Below are 21,566 nucleotides of genomic sequence, written 5' to 3'. Positions count from 1 at the left end.
GGAGGGGAGGGGAGGGGAGGGGAGGGAAGAAAGGGTGCTGAGGAAGTTGTAGGTAAAAAAAAAAGAAAGGTCAACAAACAAGATCCGATGCTGATTTGTAAAGTGAAACGTATATTTTCCCTGCCAACAGCCCAGGGTAGCAGTACACACCTGTAATCCTAGCTCCTTTGAAGGCTGAGTAAGATTGAAAATCTGAAGCCAGCCTGGGCAACTTAGCTAGGCTTTGTCATAAAATAAAATTAAATTAAAATAGGGCAGGAGTGTAGCTCAGGGGAAAGCACTTGTCTTCTAGGCACATGGCCTTGGGTTCGACCCCCAGTACCTCACAGAAAAGCGCGTATTAGCTCAGCAAAGGGACAAGCAAGCTGTCCACTCTGGCACCTTTCCACGTCCTTGCGGCTCACCTGGCAGGGATGGGGGCAGTGACTCCTCCCAGAGACGGGATGGCAGGGGATTTTAATTTTCCTTTGTGTGTCTTTTTGAGACATGGTCTCACTCTGCAGTTCAGGCTGGCCTTGAGCTCACCCTGTAGCCCGGGCTGGGCCCAGACCCTCAGCAATCCTCCTACCTCAGCCTCCCGAGCGCCGGGATCACAGGCGTGCGCCACCACAGCTGGCTTAATTTTCCTTTTTGCTCATCTCTGTTACCTGACTCTTCTCCAGAGAACAGGTACCAGCTTGGATAAGCAACGCCGAGAACCAGAGCCCCTCTACACAGGACGGTCTTCTGCAGCTCTGGCCGACCTGGCCTGCTGACCCCTGCCACTCTGCCCCTCCAAAGGCCCTCCCCGGCCCACAGGCAGCCCCAGACCCCACCCCAACCCTCCCAGGTCAGAGCACTCACTGAGCAGGACCCCGTCTCTGGGTGGCACAGGTCGGAGTGGCCGTTACACTCACACAGTTCACAGTGGCCGAGGTAGAGCCCGCTCCCGGTGCGTGTGTAGCCTGAGGCACAGTCCTGGGGGACAGAGCAAGCTCAGCCTCCAGGCAGCAAACCCTGACCTCTCCCTCATGCCCCCTGTAGCCTCAAGGCTCCTACTGGCTCCTGGAGGGGGACACAGGGGGCCCATCTTTCACCCTGGTCTCCCCGGCCAGCCAGCAGGGAACAGTAGTGTCCTTGCCACTCTCAGATTCTGTCACTGGAAGTTACTGAAAAGCTTTATCTCTCCATGGGGTAGCAGGTTGGGAGGCTGAGATGGGGAGCTGGAGCCCCAAGATCCTTGTCGCTGGGTGTACACTCATTAGAGGCAGCATGAGCCACACCCAGATGTCTTGCGATATGGGAGATGAGTAATTGTGGGTTAGGGAACAATTCCTCACTTTCCCTTCTGTGAAGGCTTGAGCCACCTCACCTCCCCCACACCTGCCCCACGTTTCCAAGGGACGCTTATCACTCCCATCCGCCTGGCTGCAGACCGTGTATACCGCTGCCAAGACACAGCAGACTTGGTCACTTGGAGGAACATGAAATTCTCTGGACTTGAAAATTCATGGGGGCCGGGGAGATAGCTCAGTAGAATAAGTGCTTGCCTGGCAAGCACAAAGGCCTGAGTTCAATCCCCAGTTCCACCAAAGAAAGAAAAAGAAAATTCTTGGGGCCCCTGAAAAGGTACAAAGAGAGAAAAGCACAGAGATATGGGTTTTCTACTGTGGAAGCCTCCGAGTGGAGGCCCTAGATGTGTCAACACTGCCCTTCCTGATGCCTACCACTTGGCACTGCAGCCCTGCCTCCTTCCATGGCTCCCTGCTGTGCCTCAATATTCATTCATCAAACATTAAGTGGGCACCTGGCTAGGCAGACTCCAGCTTTTTTAGAGCTCCCTGCTCTGGCCAAAGTCTGCAGAGGCTCTTGGGTTCTATCCAAGTGGGGTCCCCTGCCCACCCCACAGCCCCCACTCTGCACAGGACACCAGACCCCCATCTCTTTCCTAGCCACCCCATCCCGGGTCCAGCTCTGACTTCGGCACCCCTTTGCAAGCTTGGCCTTTCCTTGGCAGAGGGGCCCTCACTGGCTTCTGGGGGTGACCTTGCTGCATCGTAGGCCGGCTTCCTGCATGCTCCTCTTGGGCTTCTGCTTATTTTCCCTCCGATTCACAGTCTCCCCACCCCTCTCAGACACTTGTCCTTGCTCAGCTTTGTCTGGAGCCCCCTGTGCTCCTGTGTGGGCCTTCCTGTCCTGGAGGGTACCCTGAGGGCACGAGCTGGGTCCTAACCTCTGAGTGTGCCCCAGGGCTTGTGGCAGTACTGCCTAGTGGTTGGGACACCAAGGCTTTGGAGCCCATCAGACCTGAGTCCAAAATAGTTTCTGTCACATGTTTGCTGTGTGTCCTTGGGTAAGTCACTCATCCCTCTGTGCCCTTCTTTTGTCCATAAATGGGACAATTCATATCTTGGGGCTGCTGGGAAGGGTAACTCTTTTTTTTTTTTTTTTTTTTTGCGGAACCGGGGATTGAACTCAGACCCTTGCACTTGCCAGGGAAGCGCTTATTCCACTGAGCCATCTCCCCGGCCCCGTAACTCTTGATAGGAAGGGCAAGGCATCATTTGACCAGGACAGCAATCACAGGCCATGGCCACAGCCACTGGTTAGCATGCTGGCACGGGGGGCCCCATACTCACCTGGCAGGACAAGCCCATGTAGCCAGGAGGACAGCGACACTCCTCCACCTCCAGGGCCCGGGGTCCATCTGAGGGCCCTGGCTGTGCCACCTCCAGGCTCACGGCACTGATACTGGCTGCCAGCGGCACTGAGGAGAATGTGGCCCGGATCAGGAGCTCATCCAGGTCAGCCAGTGCCATCAGCAGGTGCTCGCGGGTGGCCGGCTGCCCATCTGGCCGGCGCCAGAACTCCTAAGAGGGAAAATGGTGAATGTGGGTGAAGGTGAAGGCTTTGTACCTACTCCTGCAGTCCCCACCCCTCGGCCTTTGAGACCTGATCCAGGGGGAGGGGACGGTGGCAGGAAGCAGAGGATGGGTGGGAGGGGCAGTGCAGCGGCTCCGCAGCTGGGCTCCACAACAGGCAGAGCAGCGGGGCACACATAGCATGTGGACAGGGAGCTCTCCTACCTCTCGGAAGACGATCTCATAACTCTTCCTCTCGGGGCCCTGTGGTGCCGGCTGGGAGGCCACCAGCATGATGTTGTTGCCCTGGAGAGATGAAGGTGGGATCAGAAGGGGAGGTGAGGGGCTCTTAGAGAGAAGGGACCCCCAGTCCCAGACTCTCCCACACTAGGCCCCTCCACCGCTGCTCTCCCAGGCTCCTGTGCCCTGAGGAGAATGGCACCTGCGCACTGCCCCTGTGCCCAGCAGTGGGCTGCTGCTGAGGGGCATGGACCAGCTTAGTGAGCGACACTGGGACAGTGCATGGCTCCTCTCCCCCACTTCCGCCTGCCAGGAATCCAAGTGCTCACCATGATCTGGACATCAGGGTCAGACAGCGGGCTGCCTTGGGGCCCTGCTGTGTAGGAGAGGGTGTACCGCAGCTTCCCACCATATGCCGCCACCTGCAGGGAGATAGCTCCTGTCACACACGCTGCCCAGCCTCCTGGGAGAGTGGGTCTGACTGCACTGAAGGTCCCTAGCATCTGGACCACAACCTTGTCCCTGGAGGCCTGTGGTCACCTGGGAAACAAGCTACCTCTGCATTCCTCCTAGCATTACATATCATGCTGAGCAGCCTCTTTTCTATTCTCCACCACCGTACACTCTCAGCCAACAAGCTTCCAGTGCCTTTTGATTTACAGGTATTTCTCACAAGCAACAGAAGGCGTGACCACAGGCAACTGTTGTCAGTCATAGGCGGGGGCTGTGAAGACGCTGATTAACTGGCCAGTGGGGAAGGTGCGTTTGGTCTGCCCAGAATCCACTTCCCTCTTTCTGGAAATGATATCAGGTTCTCCCCAATGAATAGTTCTTCCTCTACATGTAGCCCACATGGTTTCGGGGCCATGGCCTTTCTCCTACAGGCCTTGGCAATCTGCACAGCCCACTGCTGACCTCCCCCGGTCAGGGATGATCGAGGGAGCCTGGCACTTCTCTCTCTCCTGGGACAGAGAAACTCCTGCTCCAGTTAGAGGAGAAGCTGCAGACACAAATGGAGACAGAGCCCGAGGAGGCCTGGGTCCAGCTAGGCCTCATGGCGGACATCCTTGGAGCTGCAGGTACATGAGCCAGTGGATTCTTTGTTGCAGAAAGACTAGATGGACTTGGGTCTTCACATAGGATGGGCAGAGTCCTTGTGGGTGTTTCAGGGGCTTTCACATGGGCAGCTGAGGCCCCAGCTGTGCTCCACTGAGCTTCCCTTTCTCCCCGTGGCCACCAGGGCAGACATCAGCTCAGTAGCCCACTACCTCAGTCCCTGCCCCACTAGTTCGTGTGTGTGCTTCCTCAGTTAGTTGGTGTTTCTCAAATGCCTGCTAGGTACATGCCAGGCCCTGGGCAACACAGGCCATGGTGCCATTCTCCACAAGCTTAGGGCGAGGTAAGGAGCTCAGGCTGTTGCCGAGCAAGAGCCAAATAACTGTTTTCCTGTTTGCTTGGATGCCAGCAAGTTCACAGCCAGATACGGGGCCAACTTTCCAGCAAGCTGCAGGCGTGGGTACGGCGCAGTAATCACGGGGGAAGACTGCAGTCTGACAGACCCGGTCTTAAATTCAGCTGTCGGAGTGGCATCCTGGACAAGTGAGTTATGTTTCTTTCTCTTCTTTTTTTTGTCTTTTTGAGGCAGGGTCTTGCTATGCAGTTCAGGCTGGCCTTGAGCTCACTTTGTAACCCAGGCTGGTCTCGAACTTGCAACAATCCTCCTGCCTCAGCCTCCTGATCCTTGGGATAAGAGGTATGCACCACAATGCCCTGCTAATGAGTTATGTTTCTGAGCCCTACTTTCCTTATATGGTAAGAGGAGTGAAAATGATACTTTTAAGAGAATCATGGGCATTGTGCAACTCAGAACACACACGACGCAGCACAGCGCTGAAAACACATTCAATGTGGGCGACTTTGCCCCACTGCCGACACCCCACTTACTCCCCCTCGCCTGACATCTTCCTGTGCCCTGAATCTCGTCAACTCGCTTCATACTCTCAAGAGGTGCTTCTGCACCATTTGAGGAATCAGTATCCACACGATATTAACTAACACCAAGGCCCATGCCAAAGATGAGAACACCAACACCAACTGGGACCATGCTGACCGCAGTGACAGGAAACTCCGGAACCTGCTCATCTGCCTGCACCCGACACGGCACACAGAAACTACCTCCTCAGTACTTAGCTGCAGCGGGACCTGCACTTGGGGCCTCAAGGAAGCCCCTTCCTGCTATGGGCCTCGGTCTACCCATTTGTCACAAGCCCAACTCCTCGTTACCTTGTCCCCCAGGAAGGCTCGCGGCAGCTGCCAATAATAGAGGCTTCCAGGAAGCAGAGAGAAGCCTTCATAGGACAGAGAGAACTAGGACAGAAGGTTAGGTGGTAAGAGCAGGGGCAGGACAGGGAACAGTGATGCCACAGGGGGGCCAGCATTGGGGCACAGGCACAGGACCCAGCCCTGCCCATCACTCAGGCCCCCAACCCACTCTCTGGGCAGCTGGCTTTCCCTGCAGACCTGGACCTGGCTGTTCTCTCTGGGTGTGGTCTGGGCCTGGATCTCCCCATGCCTGGTGTTTCCCTCTTATGGACCCCGAGAGATGTGTGGTACACTGGGAAATGTTCTAAAATCTATGGTTCTTTGCACATGTATTAAAAAAGTATAACTACCATAACTAGGGAATAGTTATGTATAGGATCACTTTGGTGTAGGATCGCCTTGGTATAGGTTCCATTTTCCTTTAAATGGATCCTTGGTATAGTAAAGAAAAGGCCAGGCAGCATGAGAAATTGCCCAAAATGCCTTCAGTCTAGAAAGCATGGTAGGTGGGAGTCCTTAGGTGGATGCGGGTCCCCGGGTGGGTGCCTGAGCACATACCTGAGAGCCTGCTGGGGAAGACAGAAGAGCAGAGGAGGAAGAGGAGGAGGAGGAGGAGGAGGAGGAGGAGGGAGGAGCTGCTTGAAGAGCAGCTGCAGGCTGGGGGCGGGGAGGGACAACCCGACTATTGGGTTGGGGGTGGGCAGCAAAGCTGGAGAGGAGCTGCCAGATCTCAGCATCCATCCGCCTCTGAGCCTCATCCACCTGGGGGACCAGAGAGAAAGGGCAGAGGAAAAGAGCAGAAAGGGACAGAAATGTGCCTATGGGGCTCTGCCCTCCCTCTGCCTATGCCAGCCCCATAGCCTCCCACTTCTGCACTCTCCACACACCAGTGTCAACGCCCCCTACTCTGCCCCCTGCTCTCTGCCCATTTGGTCCTCACAAGCCCGGTGGGTGTCCAGGGATGGATCGGCTGACTATGGGCCAGGCCCACTGGGGCGAGGCCTCCAGAGGGTGCCCAGCCACAGTGGGGCTCCGGAGGCTGCTCTTTGGGCTTCCCTCTCCACAAGGGCCTGGCACCAGCGCAAGCCACTTGTGGAACCATGGGGCAGACTGGGCACTGGCTGGGTCTGGAGCAGCATAGAGGAAAATGGTCCCAAAGGGCCAGCTGGGTTCCCTGGGTCCCAGACACAGCCTGCCCTGGCCAAGCTCTTGGTTACCTGTGATGCCCGCTGTGCACGTCCCCTGCCCTCTGGGCGCCCCAGGATCCTCCCAGCACTCACAGCTGCCCGCCACTGCTCCTCTGAGAGTGTTGTGCGGTTCTGACAGGGTGGAGGTCACAAGCCAGCTTAGCTCTCCCGAGGACACAGAGCTGGAGCCATGGGCAGGGCTCTCTCCCCATGGACAGGGTGGACCCTCTTGGGGCTGCCACACAGGGTTACCTAGGCCTTGTGTGCACATGGGGGCTACTCCAGGTTGCCTGGGGGGCAGTTCCAGAACAAACTGGGGGCCAGGAACAGCCATGCAGATTAGCATCTGGTTAGTTTCTCTGCCAACTTGGTCACCCCTGACTACAGACAGCTGGCTTAGGACCAGACCACGGGCAGGGAGTTGGGGGGAGCAACTGCCTCTCCTGGTGGCAGCTCTGGGCTCACACAGACCCGCACTGTCCAGGGCGCTGGGCATCTCCCCACACAGGGGTGAGGCATGTAAGTACACAGCATGCCTGCAGCACACCAACGTCACCCCCTCACAGCAAAGCATACCTGGTGGGCCCGGCGCATCCGCGCCAAGTATGCCTCCACCTGTGGGGCATGGGGAAGGGCCAGGAGAGAAGAGAAAGGTTTAAGAGTGGAGGGAGAGGGTGACAGAGAGGCAGAAGAGAGGGAGCCCAAGAAGAGGCCACAAGGTAGTCAGCTCTGCAACAGGGTTGGGGGACCTGGCTGTCCAAGGAACGGGGACCAGGCAGCCTCAGAGACTTAGCCTGAGGGTCCCTGGGCACTGGTCTCTGTCAGCAGCAGACTGCTGTGCCAAGTCCCACTTCCCCTGAGTACCTTAGGGTGGCTGTGACTACTTGAGGAGCACACATGGGCAGGCTGCCCCCGAGCCCCCTTAGACCTTGCCCCCCATAGTACCATCCTCAGCACCACCACCCCACCAGACCATGTCTCAGAGCAAAAGAGATACGCTCCACAGGCTCTGGTCTGGGTCTGAATCCTGCCAGCACCACCCACTAGCTGTGGGGCTTTAGGTAATGTCTGCTTGAGTCTGTCTTGCCTTAGTTTCCTCAGTCATTAAGTAGGAGAGCAAGAGTATCTGACCCAGACAGTTGTGGCTTTTGACACTAAAAGTACTCAGAATAATGCCTGGCATAGTAAGAGCTCAGGAGACACAACCTGTGAGAACAGCTACGCCCAATCCCAAGCTTAGAGCTTGCAGTGTAGACCAGTGGTTATGTTTGGTTGCTGTTGGTGTTTTTGAGAAAGGGTCTCACTCTCTTGTCCAGGCTGGCCTTAAACTGACATAGATCTTCCTGTCTCAGCCCCCTGAGTGCTGGGATTACAGGCGTGTGCCACCATACCCGGCTCACCAGTGGATTTTGAATGAAAGAAAGTGACGGCGTCTCATCTGTCCTTGTGTTTTGGGGGGCTGGCTCAGGACTCAGTTTTTGGAAGTTGCACAAAAACTCAGAATCATTACCATCTGAACTCCTATCATGTGCCTGGAGATTCCTCCAACTCCCCCAGGCCCTTCCCTGGAGCAGAAGCTATCAGAGGATCCAGAGATTCAGGTCCATGTTTCATGGAACCCAAAGGTGCGTGCTGAACCATGACATGGCAGCTACGGGACAGATGGCTGCCTGCGGAGACTGCCCCGAGGTGAGCACCTGTTTGCATCGTCACCTGCCGCGGGGCCCAGAGGGGCCCAGCTCCCAGCTGCCACTCTGGGAGGTCTGCAGCCCTGCCACGGGTCCCACCTTGTCTCCCTGGTATGGCTCTGGCAGCTGCCAGTAGAAGGACTCGTGGCCAAGTTGGGCAAAGTTGCCAAAAGACAGCTGGGTGCCATCGGGCACAGGCTCCACGGTGAAGTCTCCTGCCAGGCGGCTATTGCGCTGTGGGTTCACCAGGGCAAAGCCTTGGAAGTCCCCAGGGGCGAAGCGGGTGAAGATCTAGCAGCACAAAGAGAAGCAGAGTCAGTCTACAGCTGGGGCGCCTTAGGGGGCCAGGGCACGGGAGGGCATCAGGGCAGGGAACGGGGGCTTTCTGAGATCAGGGCTGGGGATGAGATGACCATGGGGGACACCAGGGTAAGGACAGGGAGGTACTGGGCTCACACTGAGATGAGAAATGATGGGGCTTGGGGGCCTTGGAAAGGGGTTAGGTCCCTGGGCTCCATGCAAAGATGGGAGAAATGGGACAAAGGGACCCCCAGAGGGAACTGGGACCCAGTTGGACCCAGGCCTCAGACTTCCCTGGCTCTTACCAGGTGCCGAGTATAGGAGGAGCTGGCGCACTGCTGTGTGACACCCATACAGAAGCAGGGTAGGCAGCCCTCAGGGTTGCTGATGCTCAGGTAGAAGTGGTGGGGCCGGCAGCGGCTGCAAGTGGGGCCTTCCACCTGGACCTGTGGTGGGCAGACGGCAGGTGTATGCAGGGGGCTGGGGGCTCCCACACTTCCATGGACCACGAGGCCAGCAGCTAGAGCAGCCCCGCCCCACCTCCACATCTGATGTGGCCAGAGCCAGGCCTCAAAGACAACAGGGCTTTGGACTGACCTTGCACTGGCACTGGCCAGTGGCATCACACTGGCTGCTGATGCTGCCTTGGGGGTCACAGCTACAGCCTGTCCCATCTGGCACCTGGCTGTCTCCTGAGGTGGAGGGAAGCTATAATTAAGAGCCCCAAATACCCAAGCATCCCAATTCCCACTGCCGTCCAAGTATGCAACTCTGCAAGGAGACGGGTGTAGAGGGCTGCTGTGTGTTTCTGAGGCAGTGATTTGCACTCCCACAAAGCTTTGGAAGAGCCGGCCTGATAACTCAGCGGACTAAAGCACCTGCTTAGGCAGAGCGCAGCGGTTGGGGTTCTATCCCCAGAGTGCCCTGCCAGCCCAGCCCTACCCCAGGGCACGCTGAGATGTCGAGCCTGGGCATGGTGGTGCACACCTGTAATCCCAGCACATGGGAGGCTGAAAACAGGAGAATCACTATGAGTCCAATCTACATAGTGAGACCCTGTAGACCCTGTCCTAAATAAAGAAAAAAAAAAAAAAAAAAAAAAAAAAGCTTTGGAGTAGGGGAGGGTGGCCAGGGATCCCCACAGATATAGGTCAGAAAGGTAAAGCCACCTGTTGTAGGTCATCAGGGAAGAGAGGCCCTCGCTCTACTGCAGGAACCTGGGAAGCCTAATGCTGGTGACCTCCTTGTCCCTAAAGCTTACTCACTCTGGCAAGGCTGGCCCAGGCTGGGGTTGCCATAGTAACCGGGGGCACACCTGCAAAGAGAAAAAGCCAAACCCTGCGGAGCCTGTGCAGAGCCCAGGCCTGTCACGGAGAAGGGGTGAAGAGCAGAGGTGTGCACGAGATCACGCGCTGGGCAAGCTGGCTCGATCGGGCCTCGGGCTGAGGACCTTCGGCAGGCACAGGGAGCTGTGGAGGACTCAGCCGGGTGGGTCTAAGGGTTTCCAGTGCCAGGCTTTGGGGGAGGGCCGGTCTGCCTGTGGCCTCAAGGCAGCCTGTCCTGCTCATCTTTTCTCTGCACACGTCTCACCTCTCACAGTGACGCCCGCTGTGGCCTGGAGAACATGAGTCACATGTGGGGTGGCCGTCTGTGTCCAGAAAGCAGGTGTGGGCAGCCCTGGATGGAGGCCAAAGGTCTAGTCAGGAAGACAGCAGACCCTCCCTCAGGACCAGGGGAAGAGGAGGCCTGGGCTGCATTCCCTGCACATTGCCTGGACCTCTCATGCACAGGGGCTGGGGGGAGGGAGGGTGGGCCGAGGTGCTGAGAGCAAGTGTTTCCTCCTCCAGGTGCCACACTGAGGACACCACACCCAGAATTTAATCACTGCCTGTCAACAGGGTCAGGCAGGGCGAACATGGGGAGGGGTGGTAGACACCCCAAAGAAGGACAGGGCCTAGATGTACTGGTTGGCAGCTGGGGCTCCATGGCATGGGCATGGCTGGCAGTCCTGAGGTGTCCCACGCTGGGCATCCCCGTAGTATCCTGGCTGGCACTGCTCGCACCGAGGGCCCACCGTATGGTGCTGGCACCCCTGGGTGAGGAGCAGAGTGTGGTTAGGGCTGGGCCCCTGGAGGACACAGACACCTCAGGTAGACAGGTGGGAGGTGGGACTCACCTGGCAAGCACCTGTCTCGGGCTCACAGGCCTCTGAGTGGCCGTGGCAGCTGCAGCGTTCACAGGTGCCCAGGTAGAGGCCACTGGGCATGCGTGTATAGCCCGTGTCACAGTCCTAGGAATGGGAGATGAGCGTGCTGGGCTTCGAGGTGCCAGGGAGGCAGGAACCAAAATGGGACAGCCAGAGAGCATGGGGGAGGGGCGGGCTGGTGGTGGTGCCCGGGCTCACCTGGCAGGATGGGCCCCGGTACCCAGCTGGGCAGGTGCACTGTTCCACTTCCAGTGCAGGGTCCTGGCCGGTGACCTCAGGCACAGCCACGTCCATGCTGATGTCGGAGACCCTGAGCATGACAGCACACAGTCTGAATAAGTGTGTGCTCACTCTGCCAGCCACCCTCTGTCCTTCCAATGGCCCTGTCACTATGCTGTGGGACCCTGTCTAGATGCCTGGTCAGGGTCACCAGAGCAGGCACATGGGCTGGGGCTAAGGGCTTACACTTGAGACTTTCTCCAGAGCCCCGACCAGGTACATGAGCACAGGATGAGATCCCCTCCACCTCCCCATAAGAGGATGCCACAGGGCTGTTTACTCTCCAGAGCCCAGCGGGAAAGAAGCTGAGACCAAACTTGACCTGAGGCCACAACGGTTCCCCCTGGGAATCACATACACACTATCCCCAGCCTCAGGCTCTGCTTCTCAGAGTCCTGAGCTGAGACCAGCTTAAGGGGAGAAGGGGAGAGACCTCAGAGCAATCTCTTAAACGATGGGGAAAATGAGGCACAAAGGGGCCACCCAGACTGGATACGGCAGGGCTGGCAGCCTGGTTGCACCTCAGTTCAGCTAAGACGAGGGTCCCCTCCCTGTGCCCTCTTCTGTCCTCCCATCTGGACCCAGACCTGCTCTCCGCAGGCCGCTGGGTGTGGGATGCTCGGATCAGGAGGGCATCAATGCCTGCCAGCGCCATCAGCATGTGCTCCCGCGTGGCTGGCTGCCCGTCCGGCCGTTGCCAGGCTTGCTGCCAAGGAGAGGGCACATGAGTGTAAGCCCCAACATCTGGGCCAAGTGTGGAAGAGGAGCAGGGCAGTGCCCACCCACACCTCTGAGGGAGGGCTCACCTCCCGGAAGGGCACAGTGAAGGTGCTGGGCTGCCCAGGGGCAGGCTCCCGGGACGTATGGTGCTCCAGTGTGATGCCGTTGCCCTGCAGCACCACCAGCGGCTGTCCGTGTAGGGGTGCAGAGCTGGGCTGGGGCCTCTGGGTCACCACGAAGCGCAGCTCCCCACCATAGGAGGTCACCTAGGGCATGGGACAGACAGGTGCTTGGTCACCCCCCTTGATGTTACATCCTTGCAGGGATCCTACAATTCTCCATGGTGCCCGACACTGCTCCCCACCTCTGCTTATGCTGCTCCCAACGCCCACAGTTGCTCGCCTTTGCCCAGCCACTGCCCACCTTGTCGCCCCGGAAGCGTGCAGGGAGGTTCCAGAAGTAAGGTCCGGCTAGGAGGTTGTGGAAGGAGGAGAAGACCAGCTCCCCAGATGAGGATGAGGAGATGCCCTCACTGGTGGTGTGGGTGCCCGCAGCGTTGGTCAGGCTGAACTGTGTCAGCTCCTCCGAGGCCCCGAGTACCTGGGCAGGGGGCAGAGGCCAGGTGGGACTGATCTGCATCCCATCCAGCCCTGGGCCAGGCCACCCCTTCCTGCACTCCACCTGCCCCACAAGGGTACCTGGGCGCGGCTCCAGGACGAGCTGGTGCACTCGCGACTGACACCCATGCAGAAGCACTTGAGGCAGCCATCGGGGTTGCGGGTGCTTAGGTGGAAGGTGCCTTCAGCACACTCATTGCACAAGCGGCCTACCACATTGTTCTGCAGGCAGAGACCAGGGAGCTGCAGGATAGCCCGCTATAGGGGCTGCCTGGAGCCACCAGCTGAACCCACCCACTGACTTGATGGGATGCAGAAGCCACTGGAAGGATTCTTTTTTTTTTTTTTTTTGTGCGGAACTGGGGATTGAACTCAGGCTCTTGTGCTTGCCAGGCAAGCGCTTTTTTTTTTTTTTTTTTTTTTTTTTGTCTTTTTGACACAAGGTCCCAGTATGCAGTACAGGCTGGCTTTGAGCTCCCTTTGTATCCCAGGCTGGTCTCAAGCTTGCACCACTCCTCCTGCCTCAACCTCCCGAGTGCTGGGATTACAGGAGTGAGTCACCAAACCTGGCTTGGGAAGATTCTTGTACAAGGCACCACCACCATCTGAACAATGATTTCCAGTTCATGTGTGGCTGTGTAGCTATTTTCCCTTTTCTCTTTGGTTGCCAGGAAGCTCACAAATGAGGTTAGATTTGAAATAAAGCAACTTGGTTGAAGTAGTTCCCACTGCAATTTATGGAGGGCTTCGTGTACTGCGCTAGATTCTCCACAGTCATCACCTCCCTCTGTTCCCCTAGGCACCACGTAGCTATCACCATCCCTGGGGTGAGGGGTACTGAGGTTCAGGGGTATGAAGGGACCTGCACAAGGCCACTCAGCCAGCCTGTCTAGTCAGGAGTGCTGACTCCAAAAGTGGTCTGTCCTTTCTCCATGGATGCGGCTTTCCTTACCCTGAATGCGAGTAGCACCCCATTTCTGAGCCCATGCGTGGGGATGCTGATCCGGTGTCCAGATGAGGGCAGTAAAGTGAGGTGAAGCCGAGCAGCTGCACACACGGTGAGCTCTCGACTCAGGTCACCTGACTTCCTCACTGGTGCTCCTGCCCAGGGGCAAGCCACTGCTTCTCCTCCACCCCCCCACCCCCCAGTACTGGAATGGAACCTAGGCTCTTCACGCTGCACTACATCCTCAGGTATTTCTTATTTTTAATTTTAAGACAACTTCTCACTAAGATGCCCAGGCAGGGCTCAAAATTCCGATCTTCCTGCCTCAGTCTCCCAGTGCTGGGATTATAGGAGTGCGACACCACACCTGGCCCAGGAGAAGACCTGGCCTCTCTGCCTGCCTCGCCTGGGACGTACCTTACAGAGGCAGGCCTCTCCAGCGGACCCCGCACTGCCTCGTTCATCGCAGCGCACGATCGCCTGGGCTGGGGACACAAGGTGGATGTCAGCAGGGCAGGTGAGGGGGGACAGACACAAGACAGACAGAGCCAGGACAGACACGCAGAGGGAGGTGGTTCTTCAGGTTTAGGCCAGGCTCCAGGAAGGGTTGGGGGAGGCCTGGTGAGAGGCCTGGATACTCACTGGTGGGTCTGCACTTCCCACTGGGCTGGATAGGGTTACCCTCATATCCGGGGGCACACCTGGGGGAGACAGAGGCATCAGCAGCCCTCCCTTGACTCCCAAGTACAGCCCTGCACACAGTCCTCTGGCTCTCTCACCTGTCACAACGGCGACCTGAGTAACCAGGAGCACATGCGTCACACGTGGCTTGGCCGTCCGTGTCCAAGAAGCAAGTGTCTGAGAATCTGTGGGTGCCAAATGGGCAGGGCATAGGGCAGGGCTGGGGACCAGGCCTGACACGCCTACCCCAGAAATGACTGCTGTCCATTTGGCTGCAGCATGCTGGCAGGTGTGACCCTGGCTGGCTGTCCACTTGGCCACAGCATGCTGGCAGGTGTGACCCTGCCTTGCTGCCCACCTGACCCTGATCTGCAGTCTCCTAGCAACTGCAGCCCATAACAACTGGGTGATTACATGGGAAGGGGAACAGAGGCTGGAGAACTCATGGCAAACAAGAACACGCAGTGTTGAGGGCAGGATTCAGATCCAGCACTCTGCCTCCCTCCCACAGCCTGAGCCGGGTCTGACCTGCGGGAGGGGTCGATGTAGGGGCACGGGCAGGGCCGGCAGGCAGTGGGCGTGGGCTTCGTGGCATCCCCGAAGAAGCCAGCTTTGCACTTGTTGCACTGTGGTCCTTCTGTGTTGTGCTCGCAATTCTAGGAGGAAAGCAAAGAGAGCAGCTCAGGTCTGTGGGGAGAACTTAGCCAGACAGGCTGGGGGGTGCGCTTTGGGGTGCCTTCCAACCCACACTACGGGCCTGTTCTGGCCTTGAATTCCATTTCTTTACTTCTGGCAGCTGTCCAGGGATTTGGAGATAACAGTCCTGCCCTGTTGAGCTCCACAATCCCTGTTCTCATCACTATTTGTAAGAAATGATGTCTGCGCTCTTACCCCTTAGGGATGTTTCATAAGGACCGTGCTTCATAGAGCGCCTCCGGCATTAAGAACAGAGTGGGTGGAAGACCTCCCGTGTCTGGATACTGTGTCTTTGTTAATCCAGCGCAAGGTCATGGTAGCTTTTATGTCAGCCATGACAGTCATTCTGGAGGCTTGTGTTAATCTTGTCGGCATAAGGGTGTCTCGCACCATGCCCGTCTGGTGTCTTAGTGCCAGCTGGCAGTACTCACCAGGCAGTGGCCATACACAGGGTCGCAGGAGCTGGAGTGGCCATTACAGTTGCAGCCAGAGCAGGTACCCAGGTAGGGCCCGCCGGGCACCCGGGTGAAGTGGGCAGCACAGTTCTCACAGGACAGGCCGGAATAGCCAATGGGACATCTGCAGGGACAGGACCGAGAGAGTGGCTGCAGGAACTGAGGCCCTGATGTTTTTCTCCTACGCTTGTCAGGGTCCCTGTGATCTGCAGCCCTGCTGGGCCAGGCACCTGCACTCCTCCACGCTGTGGGCGCGGCCGTGGCTGGTGGCGTGGGTGACTGTGGTGTCCATGGTGACGTCGCTCAGCCCCACGCTGGCCATCTTGGCATTATACACCGTTTGGATGAGCACCGCCTCCAGGCTCTGCAGCACCTGCAGCATCTCGGCCCTCTGCACAGGCCGGCCGGACTCGTGTACCCAGTGTTCCTGGGGTGGGCGAGGAGGTGGTCACGTGTCAGTGCCACCCCCGCTGCGTGCCCCCACCCAGCTGCTGCCCCCACCTGGGTGGCCTCTGAGTTCAAATGGCACCAACCTCCGAGAGCTGGACCTGGCGCTGGTTCAGAGCCCCGGGGTGGGTGGCTGTGTGGCCTCTGGAGAGCAGTCGGTGCCCAGCCCCCACCAGGACCACATCTGGCCGCTCCACAGGCTCCAGTGGGCCTCGTGCTAGCTCATAACGCACCTTGTAGCGCAAGGAGCCACCGTATGAGTCCACCTGGCCAAGAAGGGGTGGATTAGGGCAGGGCAACTGCGAGCATAAGTGGCACCCCCTATACCCTCCATAAGCAGCTATGTGCAGTCCGACAGCTCCCCCTTCACTGTGCCTTCCTGAGCTCAGGGTCAGGGGCAAGGGGCCCAGGTGGGTCAGGGCATGGAGGAGGGTTCAGTTCAGACGAGCTGGCCCTCACCTTATTGCCCAGAAACTGTTCAGGCAGAGCCCAGAAAGAGTCATGGGTGAGAAAGCGTCGTGACAGGTCGACCAGCTGGAACTCCTGCAGGGTGGTGTCCACCTGCAGCTGGGTGGAGGCGAGGGGCTGCATGCCAGGCTGCGCTGCTGAGGTTACATTCACGCCTGTGGGGGGCAGAGGAGCTGTGAGGACAGAGTGGCCACCTGAGGCCAGAGCCCGGAAGGGCGGAACAGCTCTGCCGGAAGTCTGACTTAGAGAAAACTGTGGTCTTTCTTCCAAAGTGAAGTCCAGCGTTTTCCTCCTCCTGTTCTTTCTCTTCTTTAGTACTGAGGAATCAACCTGGTGTGTGCAGGCAGGTGCCTGATGCTCTACTGCTGAACTATATCCTCAGCCTGTTTTAATCTGAGATAGGATTTCACTAAGTTGCTCAGGCTGACTACTTGATGGTTCTCCTGCCCTGGCTTCCTGAGTAGCCAGGATTCGGGGTGTGCGTCACTGCCCTCAGCTCTCCTGGTCTTCCTCTCTCCTTGAAGTTGTGGAGCATTACTTCCCAAATCAGCCCCAGGGAAGCCAATGCTGCACAACGTTGGGGCCCATTTGGGAACTGCAAGGTCAAAGAAAGGTCAGGGAGATTCTCCCCATAGGACTTCTGAGAGCCTTTTGCTTGCTGAGCTCCCTGGACTGTCAGGCTCAGAACAACCCAGTGGGGGCAGCAGAGAGCTTTAGAGGGCTCAAGACCCGGAGCCCCAGTCCTGGCTACACTCTGCTGGAGATGCACGAGCCTCAGTTGCCCTATCTATAAAATGGTATTGATCATGGCTCACCTCATTTGTTGTCAGGGAGATAAAATGAGCAAATTGATTTGCAATGATTAAAATAGAGGACGCTGCCAAGAAAGAGCTTGACAAGTGGCTAGCCCTTCTCACTGCTGTTGTTACGACGGGTCCTCTGTCCCAGCCATACACACACACACACACACACACACACACACACACACACCGTCACCTGACATGGGCCCTCCCTGGACAGCAGCCCCAGTCTCTGGCAGCATCATCCTATGGAACCCTCTGTGATGACAGAAATCTGCAAACCTGCGCTTCCCCCGCAGTACTCCCAGGAATGCTTATGAGGTATCTACTGTAGCTGAGGCCCTGAATGACTGCATTACCAAGGGACCAGCCACCGTGGCCTGTGATTACATGCCACAAGGGCAGCTCACTACCTCCAAAGCGAGGAACAGTTTTGATTCTTAAAAGGTTCATTCCAAATGCTGGGTCTACATTTGCCTGCTGAAAGTGTCTCCCCTTGGCCACCGCTAATCTGGAAATGACCATACATTTGGGGCTACACAAATGGTGGGGCCACCTCTAGGCCCTCCTTCCTGCTCACCATCCACATGCAGGCGACCCATCTGCCTGGAACCTCACCCAGCCTGACCACCCAGATCCCAATCAAATAGCTCCAGGTTCCATTCTGCCTGCAATCTGTCACCCCCAGGTGCCCCTCACCTCCCAGAACCTTGGGGTTCCCATCTGGAAACTGAAACAGTGCTGAGCTTGCAGTATCTGGCTTCACCTAAAAGTGTTTGGTTTCCCTTGAAATGTTCTTCTTTTGGGGCTCTGTATTTCTCTGGCAACCCTGTGTCCCTACCACCCTGGCCGCAGTCTAGGTGGCACATGCTGTCCTCTCTGAGTGGGCAGGAGCCTGGTGTCCCCTGAGCTCCCATGGCTCCCGGCCCCAACGCACCCTTGAAATCACCAGGCTGGTCAAAACGTAGTCGGATCTGGTCCCAGAAGCGGTGGCTGCTCTGGCACACGTTGGTGACACCAAAGCAGAAGCAGGACAGGCATGAGGCGCTGTGCTCCAAGTAGAAGTGCCCATCAGGGCAGGGGCCTGCAGGGCAGCAGAGGAAGGCTGTGTCAGGCCGACAGGGGCCTGGATCCACCTGAGATGGTGTCCGTAGGCTGGCCCCATACCTCGCTGCGGAACAAGCTCCAGGACTCCGTCAGGGATGCCAAACACCATGCCTCGGGAGTTCATGGCTTCGCATGTGTAGGCACCCTGGTCTGACTCTTTCACATCACGGATGGTCAGCGTGCCACGGCCACCCTCACTGGTCATGGTCACCCTGATGGGCACAGAGAAAGAGGGTCACTCCTGGGCTGTTTGCCGAGGCTTTGCCGGGCCTCACAGTACCCCCCGCTGGTCCAGAGCTATACCTGGGATGAGAAGGAATGTGGCCCCAGTTAAGTCTCCAGTTGATGATGGGGGTGGGGACACCAGTGGCCACACAGGTGAGGGTCACTGTCTGGCCCCGGGAGGCCTGGATGGTCTCCTGGGGAGGAGTCACCACCTGGGGAGGCACTGAGGAGATAGAAGCAGGAATGAGGGTTTCTGAGGGCCTGGGGGGGGGGGAAGAGGGCCCCAAGGGGACAGGCCCATCTGCCCCTAGCTCCCTGCTCACTGCAGCCAAACTCGTCGCTGCGGTCAGGACAGTCGGTCTCCTCATCGCAGTGGAAGCTGGCCGGGATGCACGTGTTGCTGGAGACGCACCGGAACTGTGTGGGCGCGCACACTTCCTCAGGGCGCTTGGTGGCTGAGGGACAGAGCCGGGTGGTATGGGCACAGGGGCACTGTCCTCAAGGAAGTCCACCCCAACCTCTACTGGCTCCCAGAAACAGCCCTCCCACCCGATCCCTTCTTCAGGAGCCCCAGGGTCAGCCTCATCTCACCCACCTAACAGCTGCCACTGTCACACCACACAGCACAGCCACCAGTCTGCTGTGGAACAGCTCCTCACCTTACCTGAACTCTACAACTTACTCCCTCTTCATCCCCCCAAAACTTGATAGGTCACAGCCATGTCACAGCATCCCTTAGTGGCCATGGCTTGGAGGTTGTGTGTCCCTAAAGGCTCATGTGGTAGAAGTCTGGTCCCACTCTGGTGATGTGGAAGGAGTAGGAACCTCAGGAGATGAGGCCTAGTGGGAGGTCCTAAGGTCCCAGGAGTGTGTCCTCAGGAGTGACGATGAATCCTACTCTTCCCTGATTTCTCTTCTTCCCCTCACTGCCATTTGCCATGAGATTGCTCAGCCAAGGGACAGTCTCAGTAGAGCCTGCACTATGCTGTTCAGGTGTTCAGCCTCTAAACTGTGAGCTAAATACACCCCCTTTCTTTACGCAGTTGTCCTGTTTTGGGTATTCCATTATAGAAATGAGAAACAGACTAAAACACAGCCGCTCACATCATCAGCCACCTTCAGAGTCAGAGAAGCACTATGCTGAATGGACAAGAGCCCTGTCGAGGCATAGCCAGAGGAGTTGGTGTCTCCAGCCATGGGTAACCCGTACTGTGCTCCATACTGGACAAGCCTTGTGAGAGACCTGGTATGGCGGGGCCTTCTTGGAGCCTCCATGCTCTGGAGCAGGTGACTGACCTGGAGCAGCCACCCATCGACTGGGGCTGCTTGCCACAGGCCTGGATCCCACTGAACATCTTTAGTAAATGGTGACGCATGTTTGTCCACAAAGAGACAAAGCATGGGAGACAGAGAGGGCCAGGAAGGCACAGTGCAGGAGTGGAAGTCATGCATCCAGACAGGAGCAAGGGGGCTGCCATCTGTGACACACTCAGATCCAAGCCTCTGAAGGGCCCCCAAGGCCACTCAGCTTCACTTCCTCTCCATTCTGGGCTCTGTCAATAAGCCCGTGGCCTTCCTTAGCTTTTCCCCGGCAGAGGCTTCTGAGAGGGCCTCTTCTGCCCAAACCCTTCATGATTTCCTCTCTCCAAAAGGGGCTGGTGTTCCCAGTGAGCTTAAAGCCTGCCAGTGCTACCCTACCCAGCAACTGCTGCAGGGCAGGAAAGGTAGAGGAAGATAGGAAAAGCCAGGCAGGCTGACAGCAGAAAATTCTGATGCACACCAGATAGACAACACTGGGCCACAGGGATATGGCTTGAGGACAATCTTTGACCTCAGAGTGACAAGCACAGGCTTCACTTCCCAAGGCAGGACACACAAGGTACCACCTGGTGTGTCTCTGGCCCTCCAGCCTCCCTCACCTATTCAACTGTCGTGATATCAATACTGCCCAAGACAGTGACAAGATGAATGGGTCTGTAATGGATAGATGGTTGGATGGCAAGATAGATGGATGTTGTGTGGGTGGATGGATGGATGGATGGAACTGGGAGATGGGCAGTAGATGGAAGGATGGATGGTGGAATGGACGGGAAGGATGTTCTATGGATGAGTGGATGGCTAGATTTTTGTTTGTTGTCTTTTTTGAGATAGTGTCTTGCTGTGCAGTTCAGGCTGGCTTTGAGCTCACTTCGTAGCCCACGCTTGTCTTGAACTCACAAGGATTCTCCCACCTCAGTCTCCCAACTGTGGGGATTATAGGGATGTGCCAACACACTGGGCCAGATGGCTAGATGATGAGTTAGGTAGAAAAGGATGGATGATGGATGGACAGATGGATGGATAGACAGTTGGTCAAATGAGTTAGTGGAAGCTTGAAAGGATGATTAGATGGACTAAAAGATAGTTGAAGACCTGGGTAGATGAAGGAACAAATGAGCTAGAACTAGCTTTAGGTGAAAAACTTCTAGCTCCATGCTATATTTTGAATGTTGGCATGTTAGAAATGATTCCCAGTGCAACAGCATAGAGAGGCAGCACTCTGCCCTGGGGTCTGTGTTTATGTGGCAGGAGCAGGGTCTTGATAAAGAGGATGCTTTGGCTTTCCCCCTCATTAAATCTGATCCCTCTGCCATGCTAGGTTGCAACAAAAAGGCTCTCAGTAGATATGGTCCCTGGGTCTTGGACTGGCCAGCCTCCAGAGCTGTCAGCCAAACAAACCTCTATAGCTTATCAAGTACCTAGGCGTGGGTATCCTCACCACAGCACAAGGTGGACTTACGCAGCCCACAGGGCAGGGCTTTGACTTATCTGTACACCAGGACCTCAGCATCCAGGAGACCCAGCGTATCACGCTCTTTTAGGCATCTATTTCATGCCCCACTTCCCCACAGCAACAAAGAAAAGACCAATGGCTACAAAAATTCAGCAAAGCAGTTCAGGCACAAACCATGGACAGCCCAGCCACCTGCAGGTTGGGGCCTGGGGCTTCATAGCTCTGGTCAGAGATGGACTTTTATTTTAATTTCCTTGTAGTGCTAGGTATAGAGCCCAGGGATTCACATACACACTAGCAAGCCCTCTGCCACTGATCTGGTAGGAAAAAGAAATCCCCAGCCATTTTTTAAAATTTTGGGACAGGGGGCTGGGGAGATGGCTCAGTAGAATAAGCTCTTGCCTGGCAAGCACAAGGGCCTGAGTTCAATCCCCAGTTCTGCCAAAAATAAATAAATAATGAATTTTGGGCCCAGGGAGATAGCTTAATAGAATAAGTGCTTGCTTGGCAAGTGCAGGGTCCTGAGTTCAATACCCAGTACTACAAATAATAATAATAATACTAAATTA

General features: G+C 56.8%; 1 protein-coding gene across 12 annotated transcripts in view; it reads right to left on the bottom strand.

The window, feature by feature from the left end:
* Hspg2 (heparan sulfate proteoglycan 2) overlaps positions 1-21,566 on the bottom strand; it is a 99,869-nt gene that overhangs the window by 35,677 nt on the left and 42,626 nt on the right. For 5 of the 12 annotated variants that reach the window (XM_023722506.1, XM_023722509.1, XM_023722508.1 and 2 more), the window contains 32 exons: positions 18,548-18,679; positions 18,303-18,447; positions 18,060-18,211; positions 17,830-17,976; positions 16,084-16,247; positions 15,711-15,890; positions 15,408-15,604; positions 15,154-15,301; positions 14,555-14,682; positions 14,125-14,211; positions 13,988-14,046; positions 13,763-13,830; positions 12,481-12,621; positions 12,206-12,382; positions 11,869-12,048; positions 11,650-11,768; positions 10,982-11,093; positions 10,754-10,867; positions 10,542-10,669; positions 10,168-10,254; positions 9,843-9,892; positions 9,175-9,269; positions 8,883-9,023; positions 8,377-8,568; positions 7,166-7,204; positions 6,620-6,721; positions 5,961-6,164; positions 5,364-5,447; positions 3,410-3,502; positions 3,066-3,146; positions 2,619-2,849; positions 844-957 (listed from right to left, as the gene is read on the bottom strand). In XM_023722506.1, coding sequence (XP_023578274.1) covers positions 844-957; positions 2,619-2,849; positions 3,066-3,146; positions 3,410-3,502; positions 5,364-5,447; positions 5,961-6,164; positions 6,620-6,721; positions 7,166-7,204; positions 8,377-8,568; positions 8,883-9,023; positions 9,175-9,269; positions 9,843-9,892; positions 10,168-10,254; positions 10,542-10,669; positions 10,754-10,867; positions 10,982-11,093; positions 11,650-11,768; positions 11,869-12,048; positions 12,206-12,382; positions 12,481-12,621; positions 13,763-13,830; positions 13,988-14,046; positions 14,125-14,211; positions 14,555-14,682; positions 15,154-15,301; positions 15,408-15,604; positions 15,711-15,890; positions 16,084-16,247; positions 17,830-17,976; positions 18,060-18,211; positions 18,303-18,447; positions 18,548-18,679 — 4,091 coding nt within the window. The remainder of the gene's footprint in view (positions 1-843; positions 958-2,618; positions 2,850-3,065; positions 3,147-3,409; positions 3,503-5,363; positions 5,448-5,960; positions 6,165-6,619; positions 6,722-7,165; positions 7,205-8,376; positions 8,569-8,882; positions 9,024-9,174; positions 9,270-9,842; positions 9,893-10,167; positions 10,255-10,541; positions 10,670-10,753; positions 10,868-10,981; positions 11,094-11,649; positions 11,769-11,868; positions 12,049-12,205; positions 12,383-12,480; positions 12,622-13,762; positions 13,831-13,987; positions 14,047-14,124; positions 14,212-14,554; positions 14,683-15,153; positions 15,302-15,407; positions 15,605-15,710; positions 15,891-16,083; positions 16,248-17,829; positions 17,977-18,059; positions 18,212-18,302; positions 18,448-18,547; positions 18,680-21,566) is intronic. The other 7 variants (XM_023722512.1, XM_023722513.1, XM_023722516.1 and 4 more) reach the window with 3 other exon arrangements.

This window comes from Octodon degus, unplaced genomic scaffold, assembly GCF_000260255.1.
Source record: "Octodon degus isolate 3935 unplaced genomic scaffold, OctDeg1.0 scaffold00092, whole genome shotgun sequence".
Taxonomy (NCBI): domain Eukaryota; kingdom Metazoa; phylum Chordata; class Mammalia; order Rodentia; family Octodontidae; genus Octodon; species Octodon degus.
The sequence above is the reverse complement of the archived record's forward strand: the minus strand, read 5'-3'. Positions and strand labels throughout refer to the sequence as shown.